This window comes from Macrotis lagotis, chromosome 5 (genome assembly GCF_037893015.1).
Source record: "Macrotis lagotis isolate mMagLag1 chromosome 5, bilby.v1.9.chrom.fasta, whole genome shotgun sequence".
In the NCBI taxonomy this organism is placed as follows: domain Eukaryota; kingdom Metazoa; phylum Chordata; class Mammalia; order Peramelemorphia; family Peramelidae; genus Macrotis; species Macrotis lagotis.
In genome coordinates, this window is record NC_133662.1 from 107,275,255 (window position 1) to 107,300,409 (window position 25,155).

Below are 25,155 nucleotides of genomic sequence, written 5' to 3' on the forward strand. Positions count from 1 at the left end.
CACAAAACTTACTTCTCATGCTAACATCTATAGGATTTAGACTGGCAGCATGGACTTTAATAATGACTTCATTTGGATAGTATATGACAGGAAACATCATGTTCTTTGTGAACCGGAGCACTTCATTCGCTCCATATTTATCAATCACCCAAGCTGGCATCACAGTGCTCCTGGAAGCCGAGGTGCTGAGGTCTCTAAGCCGCGAAGGTCTCAGCGAAGTCCCGCATCCGCCCGGGCAGAGGCCGCACGCCCTCCTCCGCGCCACGATCTTCAGAACCTCCATCCCCAGGCTGGGACAACCAGCCCCCCTGAGCCTCAAGGGACCCCCCGGATCTCCCCTCCCCGGCCCGCCTTAGGCTAAACTGTTCTTTTTTAAATTCAATATTAGGAATGGAAGGGGTAACGAGAAATAATTTGCAAATACCCTAGGGCATGAGATGGCCACATTAAAATAAAAAAAATTAACGAATGCTGGTAACTTAGTTTTACTCTTTTTGTATCAAGGGTCCAACTTTAGTCTATAATGAACGGGCTCCGCCCCTTTTTCTAATTTATCTCCCCGTTCAAAATAATCCCAATAATAATAATATTAATAAAAGTTGCTGCTCTCCCCTCCAACTCTGCAAAGCGGTATCTCCGCACCCCCAAAGCTCCCCCACAGATGCAGCCCGCTATAAATCTATCAGTCTAACGCCCCTGCGACAACCCTGTTTGCTCCCCGAAAACCAGGCAGCCGTCCAGCCCGGGTCCGAGCTAGAGGTCGTGAAGAAGTCGAAGATTGCCGGTCTCCCCGCGCGCCCCTTCATTTCCCCGCATGACGTAGCAGCGGCCAGCGCGGCGGCAGCCAATGGAGTGAGAGGTTCATTGTCCGGGGACCAACCGGGGCGCGCGACGTTGAGAGGTGGGAGAAGGCAGATTCAAGATGGCTGCGCCCATGTGACCTTTTTCTCCTCCGCTGCTCTTTGGCTGTGAGGTCTCTGCGGGGTAACGCAAGCCGGGCGGCGGAGCTCGGAAGAAGCGGCACCATGCTGGGCCTCAGCCTGCGAGAAGTGAGTGTCAGCGGCCTGCAGGGGGAAGGGGTCAGCGCCCCGGCGGCCACCGGCGAGGCGCGGGGAGGTCGCTCTCGCCACCGCCGCCTCGGGTTCGGGTTAGGCCCGCATCCGACCCGCGCGGGCAGAACTTTTCAGTTCTCAGGGTTAGAGCGCCTTTGAACATAGGGGATGTGTTTGGGGGCGGGGGGCGGGGGCTTTCAGGCACGATGCCAGCTTCCGCCTTTGGGAGGTGAAAGGGCATCACAGACACTTCCTGGAGCTGTCACTTCCTGTTCCGGTCACCGCTCCCAAGTTGCCTGATCTAACCCTGGGCCAGTGCTCTGGGACTCCGGGGCCGCGGTTGTAAAATGAGGCACTTCCGGGTCAGGGCCTGACCCTGTGAGGCCCTTAACCAGAATTACCCACCGGTACTAAGTGATATGCGTCCCATTAGCTTTCTTCAAGTTTAAGCTAAAATCCCGCCTTATAGGTGGTGCAGTGGAGAAAGCACCGGCCCTGGAGTCAAGGTGGACCTGCGTTCAAATCCTACCTCAGACGCTTATTACCTAGCTGTGAGGCCTTGGGCAAGCCACTTAATCGAACCATTGCCTTACAAAAACTTAAATAATAATAATAATTGCCCAGCTGTGTGGTCTTGGGCTAGCCACTTCACCCCATTTGCCTTGCAAAAATAAACAAATGAGCTGGAGAAGAAAATGACAAAGTACTTCAAGATTTCTGCCAAGAAAACCCCAAATGGGGGTCACAAAAAGACAGTACTGAACAACCAAATATTACTATATGTGTATACCACATATAATATATAGTATATGTGACTGTAATATATTAATATATATACTTTATTTGTCATGTATATTTGAAATATATACTTAATTGTGCACTAGGAGAAGAAATATTCCTTCGTGTAAAGAATTAATTCATTTTCTAGAAATCAAAGAAAAATGAATTAGTTATTTCTATGAAGGAATTTATCTTCTCCTGATACACAAATACATATATAGATACCAAATTAAAGCATAGCAAATACTGTATGGTATAGACAGACATTTTATTGGGTTTATGTATAAAATTAAATATATATACCAAATATATGCATAGCAAATATAGTTATATACATTAGTTTATATACATACATATACGTATACTTAGCTATTTTCTTTCTTACCTACACTGAGTATGGGGACTATCTTGTTTTTATAGGTATCAAACTGACTAGACCACGAAGAGACAGGTTGTAATGTAGAAAATGTTGCCAAAAATACTATATTGGTTGCTCTGCCTGGTGTTAACAGCAATGCCTCAATTTACGTGAGAGGGACCACATCTGAATGACTACACAAGCCCTCCCACTGTATCCAGACCATTTCCAGTAGTCCTGTTTCCTACACTAACAGGCCATAGCGTGTAGAAGGTTCTGGAAGAAGCAGTGAGAAGGATGGCTTTGCACAACATTCCTCTCATTTTAATCAACATAATATTCAAGCCATGACATCATTTAAATTGAAGTCATGTTTTCTTTAATTTTGAAGGACAACAACAGCAACATTTGGTATTTCACAGTGCCTAGCAAATGAACACTTAATAAATTCTTGTTGATTGATTGATAATATACCTTACAGGATTGCCATGAGACTGAAATATGGTAAAATATTTTGCAGTTTTTAAAACAGGAAAATCCCAAACCCTCCCAGTCAATGCCTTCCCTCTGAGATTACCTACTATTTTGGGACAGGGAAATGGCCCTTTTGTGGAATCTAGGTTCATAAGGAGAGAACAGGGAAGATACTAAAAATCAGGAACACTTTGGGGAAACTAAATTGGAACTAAAAATATATTAAAATATTTCATTATGGGTTAAATAGTTTTGGTATCTTTTGGGGGGGAACTTCTAGGAACTTCACTTCATATTTATAATATTGTTTCAATGAGAAAAGTGTTTTCCAAATTCCAGTTTCTTAGTTACATTTCAAAACAACCCTGTGAGATAGGTAATACAGGTATTATTATCCTCATTTTATAGACAGGGAAATTGAGGCCCTGAGGTTAAGTGGTTTTGCTCACAGCATACCATAAGGAAAGGAGCAGGAATTATACCATCAAGATTATCTTATAAGAGATTTCAGCCTTTCAAAGATAAGAATTGACTTCCTCAGTTAAGCAAAATAAAATCTTACCTTCCTCCCTATGACTATATCACCATCTGTCTAATCTCTTCCATTAAAAGTCACAATCTTGATCACTAAACCACAAGCTAAAGTATTCAGTAATGGTGTCATTTGTTGGTTTCCTTTGCTAGCTGCCTGCTTCTATTTCTGCTTTCTATTTCCACTGCCCACCTGCCTGGTTTTTTGAAGATTTTGTGAACCTTGAGTTAACAAAGGGAAGATGAGCACAGATCACACTAGAAAAACAGTCCAAATCTGCCTCACTCTATCAGTAACTTCTCTAAGAAGGTAGAATTGGAAAATTGCATTAAAACTATTTCAACTCAATATAAGGGGGGGGGGGGTGGAATGATGTCAAATAACTTTTCAGTAGTAAACAGATTGAACTGTCCTGGTCCTGTCTAGCTGCTGAACACTAGAAATTCAAACTATGCTGGATGGCCGTTGAATGTTGTGTAAGACCTTAGCCAGTATGTTTTCATTGTAGTTCTAAGTCCCAAATCTGAAGCTATGTGATACTTTCATCATTTGAATATAGTAGAATAGCACATTATGATTATGATGTTCTGTTTTCTGCACATATTCATTTCCACAAATATGAGATAGACTCTATCTTATCTATGTGTATCTTCCTAAGGACCTCCTAGCACAAGACTTCTTTGAATGAAGTCATGATGCTGCTGGGGACTTGAATAGTTAATGTGGATTTGTTTACCTGATTTGAACTAGAGGGAAAAGCTTGTATTTTGTTTTTACTTCTAGTACATTCTATGTGCTATGATCTGTTTATACACTAGATGTTTAATTAAGTTGAATATATTTCAGGTTTCTGCTGCTCTGAAAAAAGGCCAAGTCCGCCCAATGGAGCTTTGTCAAAAATGTCTCTCCCTTATCAAGGAGACCAGATTTCTTAATGCTTACATTACTGTAGCAGAAGAGAAAGCCTTAAAGCAAGCTGAAGAATCAGAAAAGAGGTATGAACAAGGTAATTACTTAAAAGTGTTTTTAATTGCTGTTTTCTGGAAACAATCAGATTAGCATTTGGGAATGGATGCTTTTAATATAACATATACTCTTATTTGATCAAATTGACATGAAGAATAATTCAAAGATGCTAGCAATTATATGATTTGAAATATGCAACTGTTACAATTTCTGTTTGAAATTAAATTAAGGAATTTTATGACAAAGACAGGTTATTCTTTGTAAAAGACATTTATCAAGTACTTTCCAGATGCCAGTCACTGCTAGGCGAAGGGTATGAAGGCAGAAACAAAACAATTCTTGCCATTGAGAAGTTTTCCTCCTTGCACCACTAAGAATTGGGCAAAGAGACTAGAGATAGAGAAGGAGAGCCGGGCCTAAGACCTCACCTCGATGATTGGGGGGAAACTGGGGAGGAGTGCAGGGGCAGGCATTGAACCTCACAGAGTTTGTAAAGGGGATTGTCCTGACCTAAGCCTGCAGGAGGAGATGGGAGATTGGTCACAGCAGCAGCTAGGGTGAATGGACTTTTTGGTTTTGAGCTCTTTTCTTCCTTATCATTTTTCCTGACTTCAAACACAGGTCAGACCCTTGGAGTTTTAGATGGAATTCCCGTTGCTGTAAAAGACAACTTTAGCACCACTGGCATTGAAACAACATGTGCCTCCAATATGCTAAAAGGTAAACTGCATCTTGTCATACAATTGAGGTTCTTAACAGATTGAACCAAGTTCCTCAGGGTACATTGAAAATTTGATGAAACATTGATTCTTTCTAATTCCTGAGCTACTTTTTTAAAAAGTTCAAAATAAAAGTTTAGGGGTTGGTTCATCTTCCAGGAATTAACATTTTTCCTTAGTATCCAAACAAGTATTTTTTTATATTTACTCTTTCAAAATGAAAACTGTTTTATCTTTGCAGGTCTAATGAATTAAGTTTGAGGCTGAATTTCTTTTTGATTCCCACTCCTGGGAACATTTTATGCATGCAGTAATTTCTCATGACTTCTTGCCTCATCTGTAAAATGAGAATAAATGCAGAATGGATTTTCTTAGAATAGTGAATAGAGAACTGGCCTTAGAATCAGAAAGGATTCAAGCCCTACTTCTGATGTGTTCTTGGCTGTGTGACCATGGGCAAGTCACTTAAATTCTTAGTGCCTCGGGAAAGGCAGCATGGTATACTGGGGAACATGTGGGCTTTATGCTTGGAAGACCTGGGCTCAGATTCCACCTCTGCCTTTTTTAATGACTGTGACACCTTGGGCAAGTGGCTTCACTTCCCTGGGCCTCAGTTTCCTCATCTATAAAATGAAAGGGTTGTACTGCATGGCATCTGAAGCTTCTCCTAGATCTGGAATTAATATCTTTTGATCCTTACCTTCCTCTGAAAGACATTGCAATCAGTCATTAACATCTGATGACTTGTTGGTATTTATTTACTGAGTTATACTCCCTACATAAGATAGAGTACCTTGATGTACTTAATGCAACCAAGTTTATACGAATGAGACAGATCCACTAGTGTTTGTGATTGGAGAAAATAGAACTATAAGAAAGATTGGAAGATCTGGAAATAAAGAAACACACTAGGTAACTGAGTAACAGGCTTGGTAGTTTGGACAAGGAGAAATGGTCTCTGGTTTGTCTCTTGTCCATAACTGCACCTGTTTAACTACTGGCTATTTTTCAGTTAAGTTCAACAACTGTTAAGTGCCTTTTATGGACAAGTCATTCTGCTAGATGCTGGGGACACAGACTTAAACATGAAATAGACCCTGCCCTCAAGGAATTTACATAATGTTACAACATGGGGCCAGCGGACCCCAATTTAATCCCTACTTTACCACTTACTAATGTTGAACTTGGGAAAGTGGTTTCTTCTCTCTGAGCCTTATCCTCATCTGTAAAAACCCCTGAAAAGTCAGAATGATGGGTTTTAAATTCCAGGTTTAGTATTTTATGTTTTTTCTAGAAGCCATAGATATTTTGGTAAGGAAAATGATATGGTCAGATCTTTGCTTCAGGAATACCCAGTTGTGAATGAAAAGGAAAGGGACTGGCACTACAACCAGTGAAGATCCTTTGCCTCTTGAAGAGAATGGTCATTGGAATACTTCCTTTGAGAGGGGAAGAAAATCACTTAGAATTTCTTAAAATGTAACTATAGAATGATGTTTTGCTATGTATTAAAAAATTGTTACTTTTAACATTTTTAAAATTTTGAGTTCCAAATTCTCTCCTTTCTTTTACCCCTTCCCTCAAGAATACAAGCAATATATTATAATTTATACATGTGAAATCATACAAAACCTATTTTTATTGTAGCCATGTTACCAAGGCAAGAAAAATAAAGTAGAAAAATTATTTTTCTATTTGTATTCAGTTCATCAGTTCTTTTCCTGGATATGGATAGCAATCTTTATCAGGAAATCATTTGCAATTGTCTTGAATCCTTATTTTGATCAGAGTAGCTAAGTCTTTTTTAGTTGATCATTGTTACAATCTTGTCTTTACTATACACAAAGATCTGGTTCTGCTTCCTTCACTCTGAATTTATTCATATAGGTCTTCCCAGGTTTTTCTGAAATCATCCCCATAGTCATTTTCTTAAAGTAGAATAATATTCCATTACAATTATATACCTCAATTCTTATTCAATCATTCCCCAATTAATGGACATTTCCACCAATAAAAAGAGCTGCTTATAAATATTTGTACATATAGATATTTCTAGGTCAAAGGGTATATGCAAAGTTTTATAGCCCTTTGAGCATACTTCCATATTGTTTTTCTAGAAGTGTTAGACCAGTTGACCACTCTACCAACAGTGTATTAGTGTTCCTATTTTTCCACATTCTCCCCAACAATTTTCATTTTCCTTTTCTGTCATATTAGCCAATCTGTTGGGTGTGGTATCTCTGAGTTGTTTCCATTTGCATATTTCTAATTAGTAGTGATTTAGAGCATTTTTTCATAATGATTATAGATAGCTTTAATTTCTTCATCTGAAAACTGCCTATTCATGTTTTTGGCCATTTATCAATTGGAAAATGCTCATATTTTTATAAATTTGACTCAGTTCCTTACATATTTGAGAAAAAGCCTTTAAAAAAATTTCCTCTTCCAATTTCCTTTCATTCTAATTTTGATTTGTTTGCATAAAACCTTTTTAATTTAAATGCAATCAAAATTACCCATATTCTTTCCTATGATTCTCTTCTTATGATTATTTGTCATCAACTCTTCCCATATCATAGATGTGAAAAGTAAAATTTTCTGCTGTCCTAATTGGCTCATTCTCTCACCCTTTATGTATAAATCACCCACATATTTTGACTTAACTTATGCATTGTTGGTCTTTACTACTGTACATTTTAAAAGAATTCTAAACATCATTAACTGTCTCACAAAAGCCTTATAAAATTATATATACATAAGCGACCTTTAGGAAGGTATACAGTTATACATCAGATTAGCATGAGGAAAACTATAGGACCTATAAGGTTCTGACTAAGCTAGAAGTTAATAAATGTAAAGAAATTTGCAACTTCAAGTGTATTAATCATAGAAGTGAAAAACCTTTTTCACTGTTCTGTCATATATCAAAAACAGCTCTGACTTTTTTTTTTCAGGTTACATACCACCTTATAATGCTACAGTAGTTCAGAAGTTATTGGATCAGGGGGCTGTTCTTCTAGGCAAAACAAATTTAGATGAGTTTGCTATGGGGTAAGTAATATTAAATGACCCTTGACTATATTATCTTGTTTTATCTTTAGTTCAACTAAGTGAATAGAGTCTTACTGTGGATAGGTGAATGATCTCTTGAGATGCCTTCCAAGCCTGTGATTTTTTTTCTTTTGTGTGAAATATAGTAGATGAAATTGTTGTATGCGTTTTGGTCCTGCAGGACCAGCAGCAACTCAAGATTATATGATGAATTATATATAAAAGTAGCTAAGCAAAATGAAAAGGACATTAGACTTTGGTGTCTAAAGGCCTGGATTAAAATTCTGCCTCTTTACAGCTGACAAGTGCTTGACTTGTGGCAAGTTTCCTTTCTGAGACTGGATTTCCTCTTCTCTGAAATGCCAGGGAACTGGGGAGGTTGACTGGGATAACAATTCTAGTTATTAGGAAAGCACTTTAGAAACTTAAAGCCCCAAATAAATCTGAATTACTGTACCCTGCAACGATGATGATTTCACAGGAGCTACTTTCAGTAGTTGGGAAAAAATGTTGCTTTGAGAGGTAGGAACATTAATTATCTGCCTCTTTTTGACTTGAGGAGGAAAACCCTCTTCGCACCATCTCCAACAGGCTTTTCCTATCTTACCAGAGTTGGCTCAATAATAAGTTGCTGGTGCTGTCACGTGAGCAGGTTCTTTTTTCTTGAAATTTTTGCCTATTAAGGCTCAACTTAAGGTTTCCTTTCTTGTCCCTTGTGTTCAGAAAAGATAATTTATTGTCCTTTGAAACAATCCTCTTTGGTTTGTAAGTAATTTCTCCTTTAGTTGTCAGAGATGATGGGGAGTGGGGTATAGACCTTTTAGCCACTTTTCTTATATCAAAACAGGGTTCCATCTTTTCCTTTTGAATACCACTAGATTTCCACTAGCTATATGAGTGAACAGGAAGAGTTCAGGAGATGAAGAAAATTCTCTGCGAACCCACAGATAAGTGTTCTTTAATCTTTCTTGCTATTTTGCCTTAGATCTGGAAGCACAGATGGTATATTTGGGCCAGTTCGAAACCCCTGGAGTTATTCAAAGCAATACAGAGAAAAGAGAAAGCAGAAACACCATAGAGCTGATGAAGATTCAAATTGGTTAATAACAGGAGGCAGCTCTGGGGGCAGTGCTGCAGCTGTATCTTCATTCACGTGCTTTGCGTAAGAACGTTTTTCCTCTCAATATTTTACAATTAAGATAGCCAAGGAGCATCTTTTTTCCTTGATGATACATATAGCCATAAGCCATATACAAAATTTAAAAGCACCACAAAAAGTAAAGATATGGCATTTTCTTCCTGGAAACTATTCTATTAATACCTATTTATAGACAGATTTTTCAGGTTTTTATCTTTTTGTCTAAGTTCCTGATAATGTAATAAATCAAATGTCAATATAGCACTCAATGGGTAAACATTTGATATTTTACCTATGTGAATTTAATAATAACAGTTAAAGTTCCTTCATAGTTGCCGTATGGTATCTTACTTTGTTTTTTAAAAAAATAGATGAATGAGGAGGAGGAGGGGGAGGAGGAGGAAAAAAGAGACAGAGAATACATGATCATTTACCAACCCTTATTTCGCGCTAGGTGTTATGCTGATATCTTTGCTAGCACAAATACAAACCAAAAGTAGAAATAGTCCTTGCCCTAAAGGAATTTATATTCTTATGGAGGGAAGACAACACTTGAAAGTGGGAATCTGGAGTCAGGAAGACTCAAGTTCATATCTGGCCTCAGACACTTACAAGCTATGTGACCCTGGGCAAGTCACTTTACCTCTGTTTGCTTCAGTTTCCTCTTCTGTAAAACAGAGGGCTGGGACTAGGAAACTTCTAAGGTCTAAAGTCTATGGGTATAGTGATCCTAATGATGTAACAGAATAAAATAATCAGCTTCAACAGAAACTGGTATCATATTTTGTTGATAGTATGAACATGTTCTTGTTTGAATATAATTTCTGAAGTCTTTTTAATGGATTCTGTTTCTTAGTAGTAAATATTCTGGAATCCAAATATTCTGAATTTGTATTTAAATTCTGATAAGCTGGGCTGATCATGATAGTCTTTCTTCTGGTTCTATGAAATCTATAGTTGATATAGTGAATTATTTGTAATATTTAAATCCTATTTATGTGTATTAAATTTTAATATCTTAAAACTGTACTAATGCTTTGGGGACTCCTCTGTTTGTGTGTGTGTGTGTGTGTGTGTGTGTGTGTGTGTGCAATTGCACCTCATTCTTTAAAATCATTTTAGATTTATTTTAGTGGTTTCACAGACCCACAACTAAAAGAAACCTGTAAAACTTTTATGAAGTTTTCAGGAACTGGTGTACTCATTATAAGGCATTCATTACATTCTTCTTATTTAGATAATTACTTGCTTTTTATATTTTAAGGGATGTTCCTTCAAATTCTTTCTTTTCTTGAGAAAAATAATAGCTTTCATTATTTGGGTTTACCCTTTATTTAGTCAGGTTTGGTCTTGTTGATCATCTCACCTTAATCATATTTAGTGTATTTTTTTTAGCAATTTGCTGAGATTGATACATTTTTTTTAGTGGTATAACAATTGAATTGCCTTTTTTTAAAAAAGAAATAACATTCAGTAATTTTTTAGGTAGGTTTTATTTTCAATTCCTTTGAATTTTATTGATCAAATTAAAATCTTGCTTTGTTGAGAATTTTGGTTTGTAATATCATTTCATTTTATTTTTTCCAGTTACATGTAAATATAGTTTTCTACATTCATCTTTGTAAGCTTTTGAATTCCACATTTTTCTACCTCTCTTCATTCCCTTCCCTCCTCCCCATGACATCAAGTAATCTGATATAGATTATACATGTACAGTCATGGTTAACATATTTCCATATTAGTCATGTTGTGAGAGAAGAATCAGAGCTAAATGGAAAAAAATTATGAGAAAGGAAAAAACATGAGTTTTAAGAGAGAAAATACTATGCTTTGATCTGCATTCAGACTCCTTTGTTTTTTCCCCCTCTGGATGTGGATGGCATTTTCTATCACAAGTCTTTTAGAATCGTCCTTCTCATTGTAGTTCATAAAGTCTCACAAGTTAGCACAATAGAAATGGATATTTTTCCCCTTATACTACTTTTATCCTCTTCTAGAAGATCTTACCTTTTTTTAGGATCCCTAGAGAAAAATCCCACCTCCTTGACACAACTCCTCTTGAAGTATGTTTTTTTATGTTGCATAGCTGTCAATGATTCCCATGAGGGCACTAGTCTAGAAAATACCTTGAAATGTGAAATTTTTTTTATGATCTTTTTCTTTTAAAGGTCTCTTTGAATTTTCTTTAAAAATAGGTATATTTTAAGCTACCAAGTCTTCTGATTGAACACTGTTTAAATCTCAGGGCTTTGGGATCAGACACAGGAGGTTCAACAAGAAACCCAGCTGCTCTATGTGGGCTTGTTGGTTTAAAGCCATCCTATGGATTAGTTTCCCGACATGGTCTCATTCCACTGGTGAATTCGATGGATGTTCCAGGAATCTTAACCAGATGTGTGGATGATGCAGCAATTGTGTTGGGTATTTATAAATATACACACATATATATGTATGTAACTTCATATAGTTCAAACCAAGTACATTCTACATTGCGATGCTTTTTCCTTTGGCATCTGTCAGCATTATTCTCCCTTTTTTCAGGTGTACTGGCTGGGCATGATCCAAAAGATTCTACCACGATACAAGACCCTGTTGGATCATTTACACTTCCCATTTTGAGAGATGTCAGCAAGTTATGCATAGGAATACCAGAGGTAACTTTTCCAGCTCATTATTTTAGGGAAATACCATCAAAGCAGAATTAGAATTTTTGTAGGCTTTTTATAGCAGTTATGGCATAGCACTATCTCTCAGGCTTTTCTGGTTAAAGATTTCTTTTTTAAAATAAAAAACTTCTGAGAACTCCCACATCATAGTAGCTATATTATTAGTCTCCAGTTTTTGAGAAAATATCTGTGTCACAAAGAAATCATGAATCTGATAGTACTTTTAACTATATTTGTATCTTATTAAATGACAGTAGCATTTACATATATTTGAAAAGTAGCAAGACACATATTTGAGGCAGTTATTCAAGGTATATTTGATTTTTTTTATTATTACTGTTTCATTGCTACATGTTTAGATAGAGCTAGATAAAAATTAAAATGACAATGTTTGCTATGGTTATGAATTTTCAGACCCTGTGCAACTATTCTACTGCCCTCCAGGAATCCTCAGCCCACAGTTTGGAAACTACTGTGCTATAACATTAGAATTATTCATATATGTAAATGAATGTAGGTGTGCATGATATTAGGCATACAAGTGAAATTTAAAGCCTTAACATTTTTAGGTTGAATGCTCCAGAAATATGAACCTAGCAGTGAACTTAAATTTTGATGGAACACACACATACACACACGTGGCATAAATATAAAATTAATGTATACAACAATGAGTAAATAAGTACAAGGTAGTATGGATGGGAGAGCACTGGCATTTGGGGGAGATAAGGAAAGACTTCATGTAGAAGATGTCCTGCATCTCAGAAGGAGAAAATAATATGATGAGGCAGAGATAAGAGATTTCACCTCAGGGATGGAAAATGGCTAGGGCAAAGGCAAGAGATGAACGATGGAATAACATGTTGGAGAACTAAGTTAACTTGGCTGGACTGTGCTGGAAGGTGATGACTGTCCTGTCAGGCTGGAAAGATAGGTAGAGTCTAGCTTTAAGCAAAGGTGATTATATTGTATCTTAGAGGCCATAGGAACCCACTGGAATTGATTAAGTAGGGAGGCATCACATGATTAGATTTGCTTTTGAGGAAAATAATTTTATGTGTAGTGTGTAGGATGGACTGAGATGGAGAGAGATTTAAGACAGGGCTATCAGGAGACTCTTCTCAGTGAAGAGATGATGGGACCTGAATTGAAGTGGTAGCTATGTGAGGGAGAGGAGTCAAATGGGAATGATGTTGCAAGGATAGGAATGAAAAGATTTAGCCGCTGATTGGGAGGCTAAGGAGTCATAATAATTCCAGTTTCAAAACTGGGAGACAGAAAGGATTCTAGAACCTTCAATAGAAATGGGAAGTTTGGAAGAGAGAAGATTTGGTGGGGAAAATGAATTTATTTTTGGAATATGTTGAGTTTAAGATGTCTTTGGGATAATCATTCAGTTTGAAACATCTAATAGCCAGTTGGTGATAAAGGACTTTGAAGTTTAGGGGGATAGCTTGAAGGAGATGGAAGTCATCTACGTAGAGATGATAGGGACACCCACAGGAGAATGAGTATAGAGGGAAAAGAGGACAGTCATTCAACTTATTATTTTTTTTTTTTGGTCTCTCCCTGGTTGTTTTATCAGGGTAAGGAACTTCTTAGTATGTAATCTCCCTCTGTCACTGAAGATTAGTAGATCTCTTGTAATGTGTCTACACTGGAGTTACAAGGAGAACTTTAGGGAATCAGCACAAACAATATGGTACTAATCACTCTACCACACTGTTCTTATTGATACCCTTTTACTGATAATTCAGATATTAATTGAATAAGAATGGGTTGTTCAAATGAGGACTTCCATAATATAGACATTGTAATTTTTCTTTCAGATGTACTTACCTAAAAGTGTTATTGTCACCTTACCGAAAAGTATTTTTGATTTATCATCAGAGTATAGTCTAAATTATTAGACCACTAAAATGATAATTAGGGACTCTGAGCTCAGAATTCCACATAATTGAATTTTAAGCTTCACTGTGTATCTATATCTTTGTAATTCTTTGAACCTTCATTTCCTAATCTGAAAATTGGAAATAATGATACTGGTGTGTGTTTGTGTGTGTGTGTGTGTGTGTGTATCATCCAAAAGTGTTGTAAAATAAATTTGTAATAAGAATCCAATGAAATCCCTTTTAAAAAAAGAGGTCATTCTAGTATGAACATTCTAGAAATTCTAAAAATTGTTTGTACTCCACACCTAGCATTTTGTTCAGTTTTGTTACTTGCGTTTATCTTATCAATTTTTATCAAATGTCATGGGAAACCAACTCATATAAATTTGTACAGGTGGACAGCCTCATACTAACTTTCTTTTCTTTTTTTTTTTTAAATAAGGAATATAATGCTCCAGGATTGTCAAGTGAAACACAAGCCCTTTGGTCTAAAGCTGCTGACCTTTTTGAGACTAAGGGTGCCAAAGTAGTGGAAGTGTCCCTTCCCCATACTAGATACTCGATTGTTTGCTATCATATTTTATGCACAGCAGAAGTAGCATCAAACATGGCAAGATTTGATGGACTTGAATATGGTAAGGCCACTTTTCTTTGGATTCCAAAGCTACTTTATTTAAGTTGTTAGAGATTTTTTATTCAATAGAAGCAAAAAGCATTTTCTACCTGTTATAATTATTTTTAAAAATTTTTGTGTCTGTTTTTTGTTTTTACATCATCTTCATTCCCAAATGTTTCCCCTCTTTCCTTTTTCTTATAGTAAAATAAAATTGAGAGGATGGGAGGGGGAAGTTTAGCAAAACCAACCATTTTATTGGAAAAATGTATTGCTATATAGTGTTCCTCACCCTCCTTCTGGAAAGAAACTGGGGGAGGTAGCTTCTCAGATCTTTCCTTTGGGGTCAGACTTGATTATTATAATTCCATAGTAGTTAGTTTTGATTGTTTTGTTACTGCTATTCTTTCTATTTACATTACTGTAGTCATTGTGTATATTATTTTCCTGATTGTTCAAGCTTCATTTTTTTTTATCAATTTGTATAAGTCTTTACATGCTTTTTCCTTTTTAATATTTGTCCTTTCTTCCAATACAACAATATTTTATTAGATCCATAAACTACAAGTTATCTATCTCCTAATTAATGTCTGCTTTGTTTCCATTTCTTAAGGGAGATGTGAAGGTGTGTGTGTGTGTGTGTGTGTGTATGAACACACATAAAAAATTATATTAATGCTAGAGTAACAGTAAATTAGTGAATCTTCATACTGTATCCTTTTTATTTTTTGCAAAGCAGTGGGGTTAAATGACTTGCCCAAGGTCAGATAGGTAATTATTAAGTGTCTGAGGTTGGATTTGAACTCAGGTTCTCCTGTCTCCAAGGCTGGTGCTCCATCCACTGCATCACCTAGCTGCTCCTCATTCTGTACCTTTAGTGGAAACCCACTTCTTGGTCACTCTTGGTCCTTGGTTATAAGTCAGCCAAAGATGAAAAACCACTGAGAATATAATCTCCCTGGAATTCAATAATTGCCAAAGGCCTGAATCTAGACCTAGTGTTTAACCCAAATTTGACTTCTTTTATTTGATACAATTCAGTCAGTAACATTATAAAGTATCTACTATTTGCCAGACACTTGGTAAAACTCTAGGGCTACAAAAAAGAGACAAAAGACAATCCCTGTCCTCCAAGACCTTACAAGTTATAGAAAAGAGTCTTTTTTTATTAAAGAAGATCAAGAATGAGTTTTGTAGGTTCTGGTTTCTTCTACTGATGATTTACTAAAATATAGGGGAAATTACTTTCATTTATTTTGTATGAGGTATTAAGGCTTATTTTGTATGTTTGATTTGTAGGCCATCGGTGTGATGTAAATGTGTCTACTGAGGCCATGTATGCTGCAACAAGACGAGAAGGATTCAATGATGTGGTGAGAGGAAGAATTCTCTCAGGAAATTTTTTCTTATTAAAAGAGTAAGACACCTTCCTTCTCTAGGAAGAAACTGTTTTTTAAAATTTTCTGTTATTAAATTTCAGAAGTAAAATAATGCCAGTTAAGATGTTTTATCAGATCTGAAAATGCAAAGCCTTAGTTTATTTTAAGAATAGAAAGCTGCAATTGTGCACGTTTTCTTTTTTTAAGTTACGAAAAGCCTGCTTATATCTCATTCTCAAATTATGCACATCCCTGGGGAAAACTAAATGGAGTCCAAAGGATTTTTTCATCTTAAGTATTCCTAGACCTTAGTGCCACATCAGCGTTAGTTCTGATAAACCCTTATAACAGAAAGGTTATGGTGCTCCTTGGAGAAATTGTCATTGGAATATACTTTTTTCCCGTTTTACTTTGTAAAAAGTTTCTTGGGGGCGGCTAGGTGGCGCAGTGGATAAAGCACCGGCCCTGGAGTCAGGAGTACCTGGGTTCAAATGCGCTCTCAGACACTTAATAATTACCTAGCTGTGTGGCCTTGGGTAAGCCACTCAACCCCATTTGCCTTGCCAAAAAAAAAAACCCTAAAAAAAAAAAAAGTTTCCTTATTGTTCCTTCTAGGAGGTAATTCTTAATATACCACCTACCTTGGTTGTCTTCAGTACAAGTTAGTTCATGACCTTCTGATTTGAATATATCCCCTTCAAGTTTGTAAGATGACTGCTTTGCCTGCTAGGTCTTATACCTTGATATGAACATTCTGTTCATTTTTTTAGTATTTTGATAACTATTTCATTATAAATAATTTCCTTTGTAATCTTATATGCATGTAAAAACCACTATTTTCAGGACTACATTGGCTTTACCAAACTTCCAAAAGGGTCTATGATTCACATAGTGACATGCAAGCCAATTTTTAGTGCATTTGACCCTGTGTCTTTGCATATGATGAAGAATGTTTTTTTCTCAGCACTCAGTTGACCATTTTTCATATCAAAATAAAAGCTATATTTTCAACATTGATTAAATTGTTTGACATGATTGGCTAAAAGAAAAAAAACTGCATGAATGCTTCTGAGCTATATTCTAACCACTATACATGGAGTAGAAACTGGACCTGTGATTTATTAGTTTAGGGAAATATGGGTGAGGAAGTTCTATCTGACAGTGCAGATCACCATCTTCTCTGCAGCTCTAAGTCTTTGAGAGTGTGGCTTGACCACCGCCAAGCACTGCCAGAGTCACAGACCTGGTACGTGGCCCAAGTCGGGCTTGAACCCAGTCTTCCTAGCTCCACGGCAGCTCCCTGCCCTCTAAGGCCCTTGGCTTCTCAGAGGAGCTTACTAAACTGAGCACAGGTTTTCCTCTTTTCAATACTTTTACTTTATCTCTCAGAGTACATATTAACTCAGTACACAAATCATAAAAATTCTGTGCAGTTGCATGGAAGAAAGTTGGGCATGAAGACTGTTCCACAGTCACCAAGTGCTGCTGGCAAGGTGAAGGCAACAGGACCTGACATGGAGGTTAATACCAACTTAGGGCTAACTGCCTTTTAACCTTAAAAGTCAGCTTATGGATAAGCATAGACAGCTTTGCATTTTGCTTTGTGCAATATCTCAGTTCTTGTTTAGTTTCTTCCCCTCTTGGGGCACAGTGGATAAATCACTGTCCTTAGAGTCAGGAGGATGGAGTTCAAATCTGACCTCAGACACTTGACTCTTACTAACTGTGTGACTTTGAGCAAGTCACTTAACCCTGCTTGTCTCATATTGGGCCATCTCCAGTCTTCCTGGTTCATACCTGGTCACCGGACCCAGATTGTTCTAGGGGAAAAAGTAAGGCTGTTGACTTAGTACAACCCCCCCATACACACACACACTCAAATCTAGTTTACATGCTTGTCATGGCATCACCTCCCTGATGTCAGGGATGAAGGACATTTCTTTAGACAAAACAAGAAGAAATTAAGATTATCAAAAAACTGCATGTCCTTAAGAATGCATCGTTTTAAATTATTTCATTGTTTATCAGTTGTGCACCCATCATCCCTGTTGCAACTGAAAATTGGCACCTGATAATTTTTTCCTACGTAGACTCTAGGACTGAATGACAGTAATAGTGCTTCACACTTTACAAAGTATTTCTACAATCGATGTTAGTTGACCTGTTGACCTCATCTTTACCCAACCTTATGAGATATTTAGGAAGAGATAATATCCATCTTGTAGATGAGAAATCTGAGGGCTTAAAAGTTGAGTGGCATATTTAGAGTCTCAATACCAATAGAAGAGTCCTGACTTCTGGATCAATATTCTTTTCATAATGCTATCCTGGTTTAATATACTTTTGCCCTTCTTGCACCTCCGTTCATTTTGAAACACCGCAAGTGTGGAACACAATGATAATTATTTTCTTTGGGGGCTTATTTTTTGTTAGAGTGAAATTCAATAGAAGACATTTAACTCTTCCTCTAATACTGATTTATATATGATTACATAGATTCACTCCAAAATTATAATTTTTACTGAAGAAAAGTATCTGACAAACCAATCTTCTCAATCTTCATTTAAAACAAAAAAGCCTTGAAGCTTAGGGTGTCCAAAAAATCAAATTCCTTTGTTCCCTAGGTCTTTAACTCATACTGGTAATAAACTGGCAAGTGAACATCTCTCTGTTGTTGATTTGAATAATTTAACGGTAATCATATTTGTATTTTTTCCTTTGTTTTCTATACTAGTTTTTCTGATTAAGATATTCTTAGCAAACTATTAATATTAGGAATTTTCCCTTGTGCTGTTAGAACTGGGCAAATTCCATATGTTATTGCATGCTCAGAAAGAAAAATTATATTCACACTGGTTGTTCAATAAATTTAGTGACTAATATTAAATGTATACTAGAATCGTATGATAAGCCTTTTTTTAAGAAATTCAGTCATTCTTAAAAAGTTATTTAATTATTCAATTAAATTTATTGTCTAAATTTATGACTTGAAATTTTTTCAAATATAAACAATTCAGTGAATTGTTCAGTGACTCTGAACCTTTCCTTCTAGTTATAAAAGTTTACATATTTGCATATGTATGTGTATGCATATGTGTGTGCGTATACTTAAAATTAAATGTAAGAAATCTGAGACAAGAAAATTCAAAGATCAGGATACCAGGGAATGAAGCTGTTCTCCCTACTCTAAGGAGACAATCTCTAACCTTTTACCGGTAATCCAGCGTTGCAATGTAACCTCTGTCTGTCTTGTTTCTTTCTCTCCTGCTTCTCTTGTGTGTGTGTGTGTGTGTGTGTGTGTGTGTGTGTGTGTGTGTGTGTGTGTCTCATTTCTTCTTTGTTGCTTTTTCTAGTCTCTCAAATTAATTTCCTACCAATTGCAGTTACCCACTACTGCGATGTGGCTACCTATAAGATAAACAAATATCCTGTGATGATGGAATGAGTTATTCTCCTTGAATGTTTATATCACACTTCATGTGTTGCTTATCAGTTTTAAAAACAAATTAAATACAATAAAATATTCTTAAAAGTATAATGAGTATTATTTAATCCTTCTCTGATGACTTAGAAGATACTTTTTGCAGCATCTTGGTTATTATTAGCAACAAATGATGATCATATTATAAAGGAGAGGCAGCTTGTTGTAGCAGAAAGATTCCTGGTCTTGGATGAGATCCCTGAGTACTAGACATAGCTTTGTCCTCATCCCTAGGATCTCTTCTAATGCTGAGATTTTCAGGTTCTAGGAGTCTTAAGTGCTGTTCAGTAGGGAGTTCTGGATCATAGAATATCATCTAAATTGATTCTTAATAGTTGTTATGCCTAGGTCAAATTTTTCTTCCATCAGTACATGGTACACAATTTCATTGGTGTATCATCAGTCAATTGGAATTGATTATATGACAAGGGAGACACCAGCATAAGACTGCCTAGCGTGGTATGCCCATCAGAGAAGGCCCTGTGCTCTATGAGCAAAACAGATTTAAAGAAGCTCAAAAGAAATGCAAGATGCACAAATTTAGAGAACTCATCCCAAATGGTCACCAAGACTATTTGTGCCTGATCTTTGGTAGAGCATTTCAAGTTCATATTGATTTGATCAGCCACAGTCAGACACACTGTAACTGTAACCTGACTCTAACTTAGTGATGTCATTTTGGTCCTCTTCAAGAATAGAGGACAACAACCAACCAACCAGTCAAAGTCATGATTTGTTTCCCTAATGTGAAATTGAAACCTATATGAATAGGAATGAAATGTCTCTAAAATGTCAACCGTTTTCCCATAGGAACTATGATGATTACTTTGTGAAGGCACAGAAAGTGAGACGACTCATTGCCAATGACTTTGTGAAGGTCTTTAATTCTGGTGTGGATGTCTTGCTTACTCCCACCACTCTAAGTGATGCAGTACCATACTTGGAGTTCATTAAAGAAGACAACAGAACCCGCAGCGCCCAGGATGATATTTTTACCCAGAGTGCCAACATGGCAGGTGAGGCTAGAGGGGTGGGAAACAGTGCACACATCTCTTAAAGGTTTACTGACCTTCCAGTTCAAGCCAGTTTGGTTTATCTTTGGATGCTCAACCTAGTCCTCACCTTAGGTGTTGTTACCTTAGTAAAAGTAGATGTTATCATTGTCAACGCTCAAGTCCCTTGATATAACCTTAGTAACTGAGTCAAAATCTAATCCAGTTGAAATACTTCAACTTGAATTTTTTTCCCAACTGGAAATTAGATTTCTAATAAAGTTCTTGGAGAAACTAGCCTTTCAAATCATCTTCAACCCAATTCAGCAAACATTTGTTTAGGAGCTTCTATATGCTAGGAATTATGCTCAGAGTTCAAGACCAAAAAGAAAAAAAAAAGAAACAATCCCTATCCTCAAGAGGCTTATATCCTATGGACAGAAGCAATATTGACTCATGGTTCTACAAGTGGAAGGGACTTCAGTGTGGTTCAGCTGTCTCCTTTTATTGATAAGGAAACCAGGATCCACTCAGGACAGTGAAATGACTTGTTCAGTGTCACTCAGGTAGAAAAGTGTCAGAAGCAAAATATGAACTCAGGTCTTCTGCATTCAGAGGCAGTGCTCTTGACTCTAGCATAGTATCTCCTGATGTGTACAGAAAAAAGATAAACGCTGTGTATTTATATATACACGTATACAAGTCTGTGTAAACACTGTACATATATATATATGTATATATACATATTAATGTGTATGTTTACTTTGTATGTATAAATATACATAGTGTCATATATATTAGCATAATTTCATATATATTAATTTCTGAGGGGAAGAGAGGGCTCCAGTTTAATACAAGGGACAGCTTATAACAGTAGAATAATATTCTAGAGGTCACAATGGAAGGATTGATACTTTGCTAATTTTTCAAGCTTCATTTCAATTAGAGTGCAAAAAACAAGAGGCTAAAAGATGATTTAAAAACCAAATAAGCCAATAAAAATTTTTTTGATGAAATTAGGGGCATAGAATAGCTTTAAAAAAAAACAGAACAACCTCTTGTTTGTTCCTGTTCAGGTTTGCCAGCTGTAAATGTACCCGTGGCCCTCTCCAGTCAAGGTTTGCCAGTTGGACTGCAGCTCATTGGACGTGCATTTAGTGACAAACAACTTCTCACTGTTGCCAAGTGGTTTGAGGAACAGGTGCAGTTTCCTGTCATTCAGCTTCAAGAATTAATGAATAATTGTCAAACTTTCTCTCAAAATGAAAGGTTGGCTTCAATTTCATTAAAACGGTAATGACAAAGACTTTTGTACAAATTCAAAATGACTTTGGAGGTATTTATACTCAGAATAATTAATCAAGAAGACTTTTAAGAAGTCATGTGATCTTAAAGGATTATAATTGGATTTATTTTCAACATAATAATTCTAGGAATTATAGCCTTACAAAATGTAAATAAAAACTTTTCAACTGGTCAACATATATTGAGTGTATTTTATACTCTGTATTTGTACTCTGCAGTGAGGGGAGATAAGGATAAAAGGAGGTTATCTGCACATGTCTTGAATAGCTTGCACCACTACCATAAGAGAGCAAATCAGAATACAAAGCACACACAAAAATGACACCCAGAAGCAGGCATAGTTATTGTCTAGGGTCCCCAGTCTTTCTTCCACTTGTTTTTCCCTATGTGTTTCCAAGACTTAAAGCATCCTTTATTACCATGCTTGTCTCTGGTTGTGAGAGAATGTACCTTATCTGAGTGAAGCATGATAAATATAAAACATCACACTTATTTTATGCCTTAGGTTATATAGAACCTGGTCCATACTGACTCCTCATATACTAAACTAGCATCTCATTTAAGAGATTTAATTTTGCCAATTTTGTAGCAAGAGGAAAACATTAGTTCAGAAAACTAGTTTGATGGAGCCAACTTCCATTTAATCTTTTTCATTTTGAATAAGGGGTGATCATTTTCAAAGAACATCAACTCTATTGATACTGTATTCCTGCTTAATCAGTGCTAACGTTTTGAATTTAGAATTAAAGAGAAACATTCTCTATTTTCACATAATAATACTATGAAATGATGCCTAATTTGTTTTCCTTTGTCTTCCATCACTAATCCAAACCTGGTCGATCATATCTTCTGCCAAATCACTGTCTGGGAATTTAAGTGGCAAATGTTTTCTTTGTCTCACTTAATTAAATCCTGAAATTGTTAGCAGTAAAGGTGTTGGAGCACGATAGCCTTAAAATGAGGAGGTAGCCACAAGTGTAAGATAAATTCTTATCTGATAAGACACAACAAACCAAAAAAAAGCAAATCAAAACTGAGGGAAGAATTGACAAGATAGGCTTCACCAAAGTGAAAAATTATGTGATGAGATCATAGAAGCTGGCAGCCAGACATAAGCATCTTGCCAAGATTAAGTAGGAAAACTGGTGTTCCATGTTATTCCACTCTTGATGTCATCCAGAACCCTTGAAACTCGGGTGGGAGTGGTCAGAACAGACCGAAAGTTCACTTCACATGGCAGAGGGATCTGTAAGTCCTTACAAAGAATGACCTTGAACTGTCCAAAAAAAGTCTAAAAGGATGCAATAATACTGAAAATAAAGACATATGATGAAGAACATCTTATAATTTCTAAAATTTTAAGATAATTTTTAAGTTTTAAAACATTTAAAAGCACAGAAGAAGAAATGTATATTATTCCCTTCAAGGTAATGAAGCAAACACTTCCAGGGTTGAAAATCAACTTTGATTATTAAATTTTTTCCATTGTTTTCTCTCTTGCCACTGGGGAATATAAATTTGCAGCCAGGGTAGGATCAATACCCTGAGAAGTAAGGAGTGATTTACAGTAGCAGTCTGCCAGATCACCAGCCAGTCATAGCTGAGCTATTTGGACCCAAAATTGATAGTTCTTATGTAATATAGGAACTGAACAAAGTTGAGCCCATTTTCTCAGAAACCAAGACAGTATATTGGGGAGATTTATGTCCCCCAGGTGTTAGGGGAAAATTTTGTACTTTGTTCTTGCTAATCTTTGAAGTCCCAGTAGAACAGGTACAATATTCTCTGACCCCTAACAATTGTTGGGGCTGGGTTTACTTAAGTTCTAGGAACTAAAACACAGCTCTTCATTCTTGAATCCTCTCTCTCGCAAGTCACCATAAACTGCAGTCAGTGATTAGGCAAATTTCAATAATTCCAGAAGGGCTCATAGTTACTGCCTTAGGTCTCAGAATAATCATGGAGATTACTAAGGTTCTGCTTCATGCTTGACTAAACTAAAGGCAGATCATACTCTAAACTGGTCTCACAAAAATAAGTCTCAAAACTCATCACACCACCAGAATTGCATTTGGGCTTACATTGTCATCTTTTAGAAATTCCAATATTCTCTGCTAATCTCTGTCAAATCTCCTGACTTAATGGAGAGCTGTGAAATCCAAAAAATGGAAGTACAAGAGGAGGTAGACATTTCCCTTAACTTGCTTATGCTGTTAAATTTTTAGGCTATTACCTAATTATTATTAGATCTACCAGTTTTGGATTTTTTTAACATTGATTATCTTCATTTTTATCTTATTTATATCCTGGTTGAGAGTAGGAGCTGGTTTTTTACCTTTAACAAAAATAACTAACATTTATATATCACTTTAAGGTTTGCAAAGCAACTTTACAGCAAAATCCTCTCAACAACTCAAAGAGTTAAGTTCTTGTATTACCACTATTTTACATATGAGGACACTGAAACAAAGGTTAAGTAACTTGGAGTCACAAGGCTAATAAGTGTATCAGGTTTTCCTGACTCCATTTCCAGGTCCAGCTAGGTAGCTAGAATACTTTAAAAGACTGTCACTAGTAAGAACTTCATAAATCTTGACTCACTGTTTACTGAAAAGCCCTGGATATGTGTTCATTTTCATAACAAACAGTAAATGATTCATTTTTATCATTTGTCAAAAATAGTATCAGTCCAACTAGCTGAGAATCCTTAAAAACAAATGAATTAGTGGTGATAAATAAACTTCAGAAGATATACATCCAAAGACCCTTAGGTAAGCCCATGACAGTTTAGTAGGTGTTAAAGCAAAATCTAATTTCCTTGAAAATTTTGTTCTGTTTCATGGAAGAAATGGTGCTAGGACAGAGTTTGGAGATTATAGCTACTTTTCTTTCAAACTTTTTATTTCCATTACCACAGATTATTTTTCCCCTGTTTTCTTTCCCCTTTGGGGGTGAACCCCAAAACTCTGTAACATAAGTATAGTAAAGCAAAATAAATTCCCACAATTTCTCAATCTCTACCTGAATCTACCACCTGAAAGGCCTGGGAGGTAAACCATGTTTCAATACAGAGGCATGAATTAAAAAGATAGTAATAATAGAGAAAGAATTGGGTCCTTTATGATGCCTGGAGATGACAAATAACAGAATGAATTTGAAAACAATTTCAAACCATTATCTTTACTTTTTATGGACTGATGGTGTTGGACCTAATGAGGTTAGATTTAGGAGCCTGACCAGAAAATTAATGTAATTGGGAATTTAATGTACCTGATGAATAAATCAAGCTTGAAATAATTGTATATTGGAATTGAGTTCCTACAGCATGCTCAAGACAGAGGTTCTTAATTGAGGTCTATGAGCTTTTTTTTGTTTTGATAACTTTATTTCAGTATAATTGATTTCCTTTGTGATCTCATATATACATTTAAAAATCATTTTGAGGAGTGGTCCATAGGTTTTTATCTGACTGCTAAAAAGGTCCATAACACAAGAAAGATTAAAAATTCTTGTTCTAAAATTGTATATTTTGGAAAAGTGACAAATTCATTGCAATTCCATAGGGAATTTTCTCAGCAATACTTCCTTTATGAAATTATAGATCTGGTAAAACACATAAACATACTCCCACAAAACAAAACAAAAATAAACCCCAAACAATCACCACACCAATTACTCAGAAAACTAAGACTCAGAATCATAAGATTGTACCACTAACAAACAATGAAGTAAGGATTCAAACCCAAGTCTTATTGAC

General features: G+C 36.3%; 2 protein-coding genes across 4 annotated transcripts in view; one reads left to right on the forward strand and one right to left on the reverse strand.

Moving 5' to 3' along the window:
• Positions 1–1,270, reverse strand: part of RTN4IP1 (reticulon 4 interacting protein 1) — a 69,532-nt gene extending 68,262 nt beyond the window's left edge. Inside the window, exon 1 of one of the 2 annotated variants that reach the window (XR_012468505.1) lies at positions 13–1,270. Coding sequence is in view for 1 of the 2 variants with exons in the window: in XM_074187273.1 (XP_074043374.1) it covers positions 13–283 (271 nt within the window). In the remaining variant the exon portion in view is untranslated. The remainder of the gene's footprint in view (positions 1–12) is intronic. The other variant, XM_074187273.1, reaches the window with a different exon arrangement.
• On the forward strand, positions 916–22,798 carry QRSL1 (glutaminyl-tRNA amidotransferase subunit QRSL1). Of its 2 annotated transcripts, XM_074187271.1 has the most exons (11): positions 916–1,049; positions 4,043–4,202; positions 4,784–4,882; positions 7,836–7,932; positions 8,918–9,094; positions 11,316–11,491; positions 11,612–11,724; positions 14,071–14,263; positions 15,541–15,658; positions 19,912–20,117; positions 21,170–22,450. In XM_074187271.1, the coding sequence occupies exons 1-11, from the start codon at positions 1,026–1,028 to the stop codon at positions 21,388–21,390; spliced, it is 1,584 nt and encodes a 527-aa protein (XP_074043372.1). In that variant the 5' UTR covers positions 916–1,025; the 3' UTR covers positions 21,391–22,450. The 2 variants fall into 2 exon arrangements, with proteins under 2 accessions (XP_074043372.1, XP_074043373.1); XM_074187272.1 differs by lacking the exon at positions 916–1,049 and having other exon boundaries at positions 4,104–4,191; positions 21,170–22,798.
• The last annotated feature ends 2,357 nt before the right edge of the window (positions 22,799–25,155 follow it).

Bases quoted from the DNA above. Each gene is read 5' to 3' on its own strand.
- QRSL1 (XM_074187271.1), top strand. From the start codon at position 1,026: ATGCTGGGCCTCAGCCTGCGAGAA. The intron at 4,203-4,783 runs GTAATTACTTAA...CTTCAAACACAG, and splicing joins AGAAAAGAGGTATGAACAAG to GTCAGACCCTTGGAGTTTTA. The intron at 11,725-14,070 runs GTAACTTTTCCA...TTTTTAAATAAG, and splicing joins TATGCATAGGAATACCAGAG to GAATATAATGCTCCAGGATT.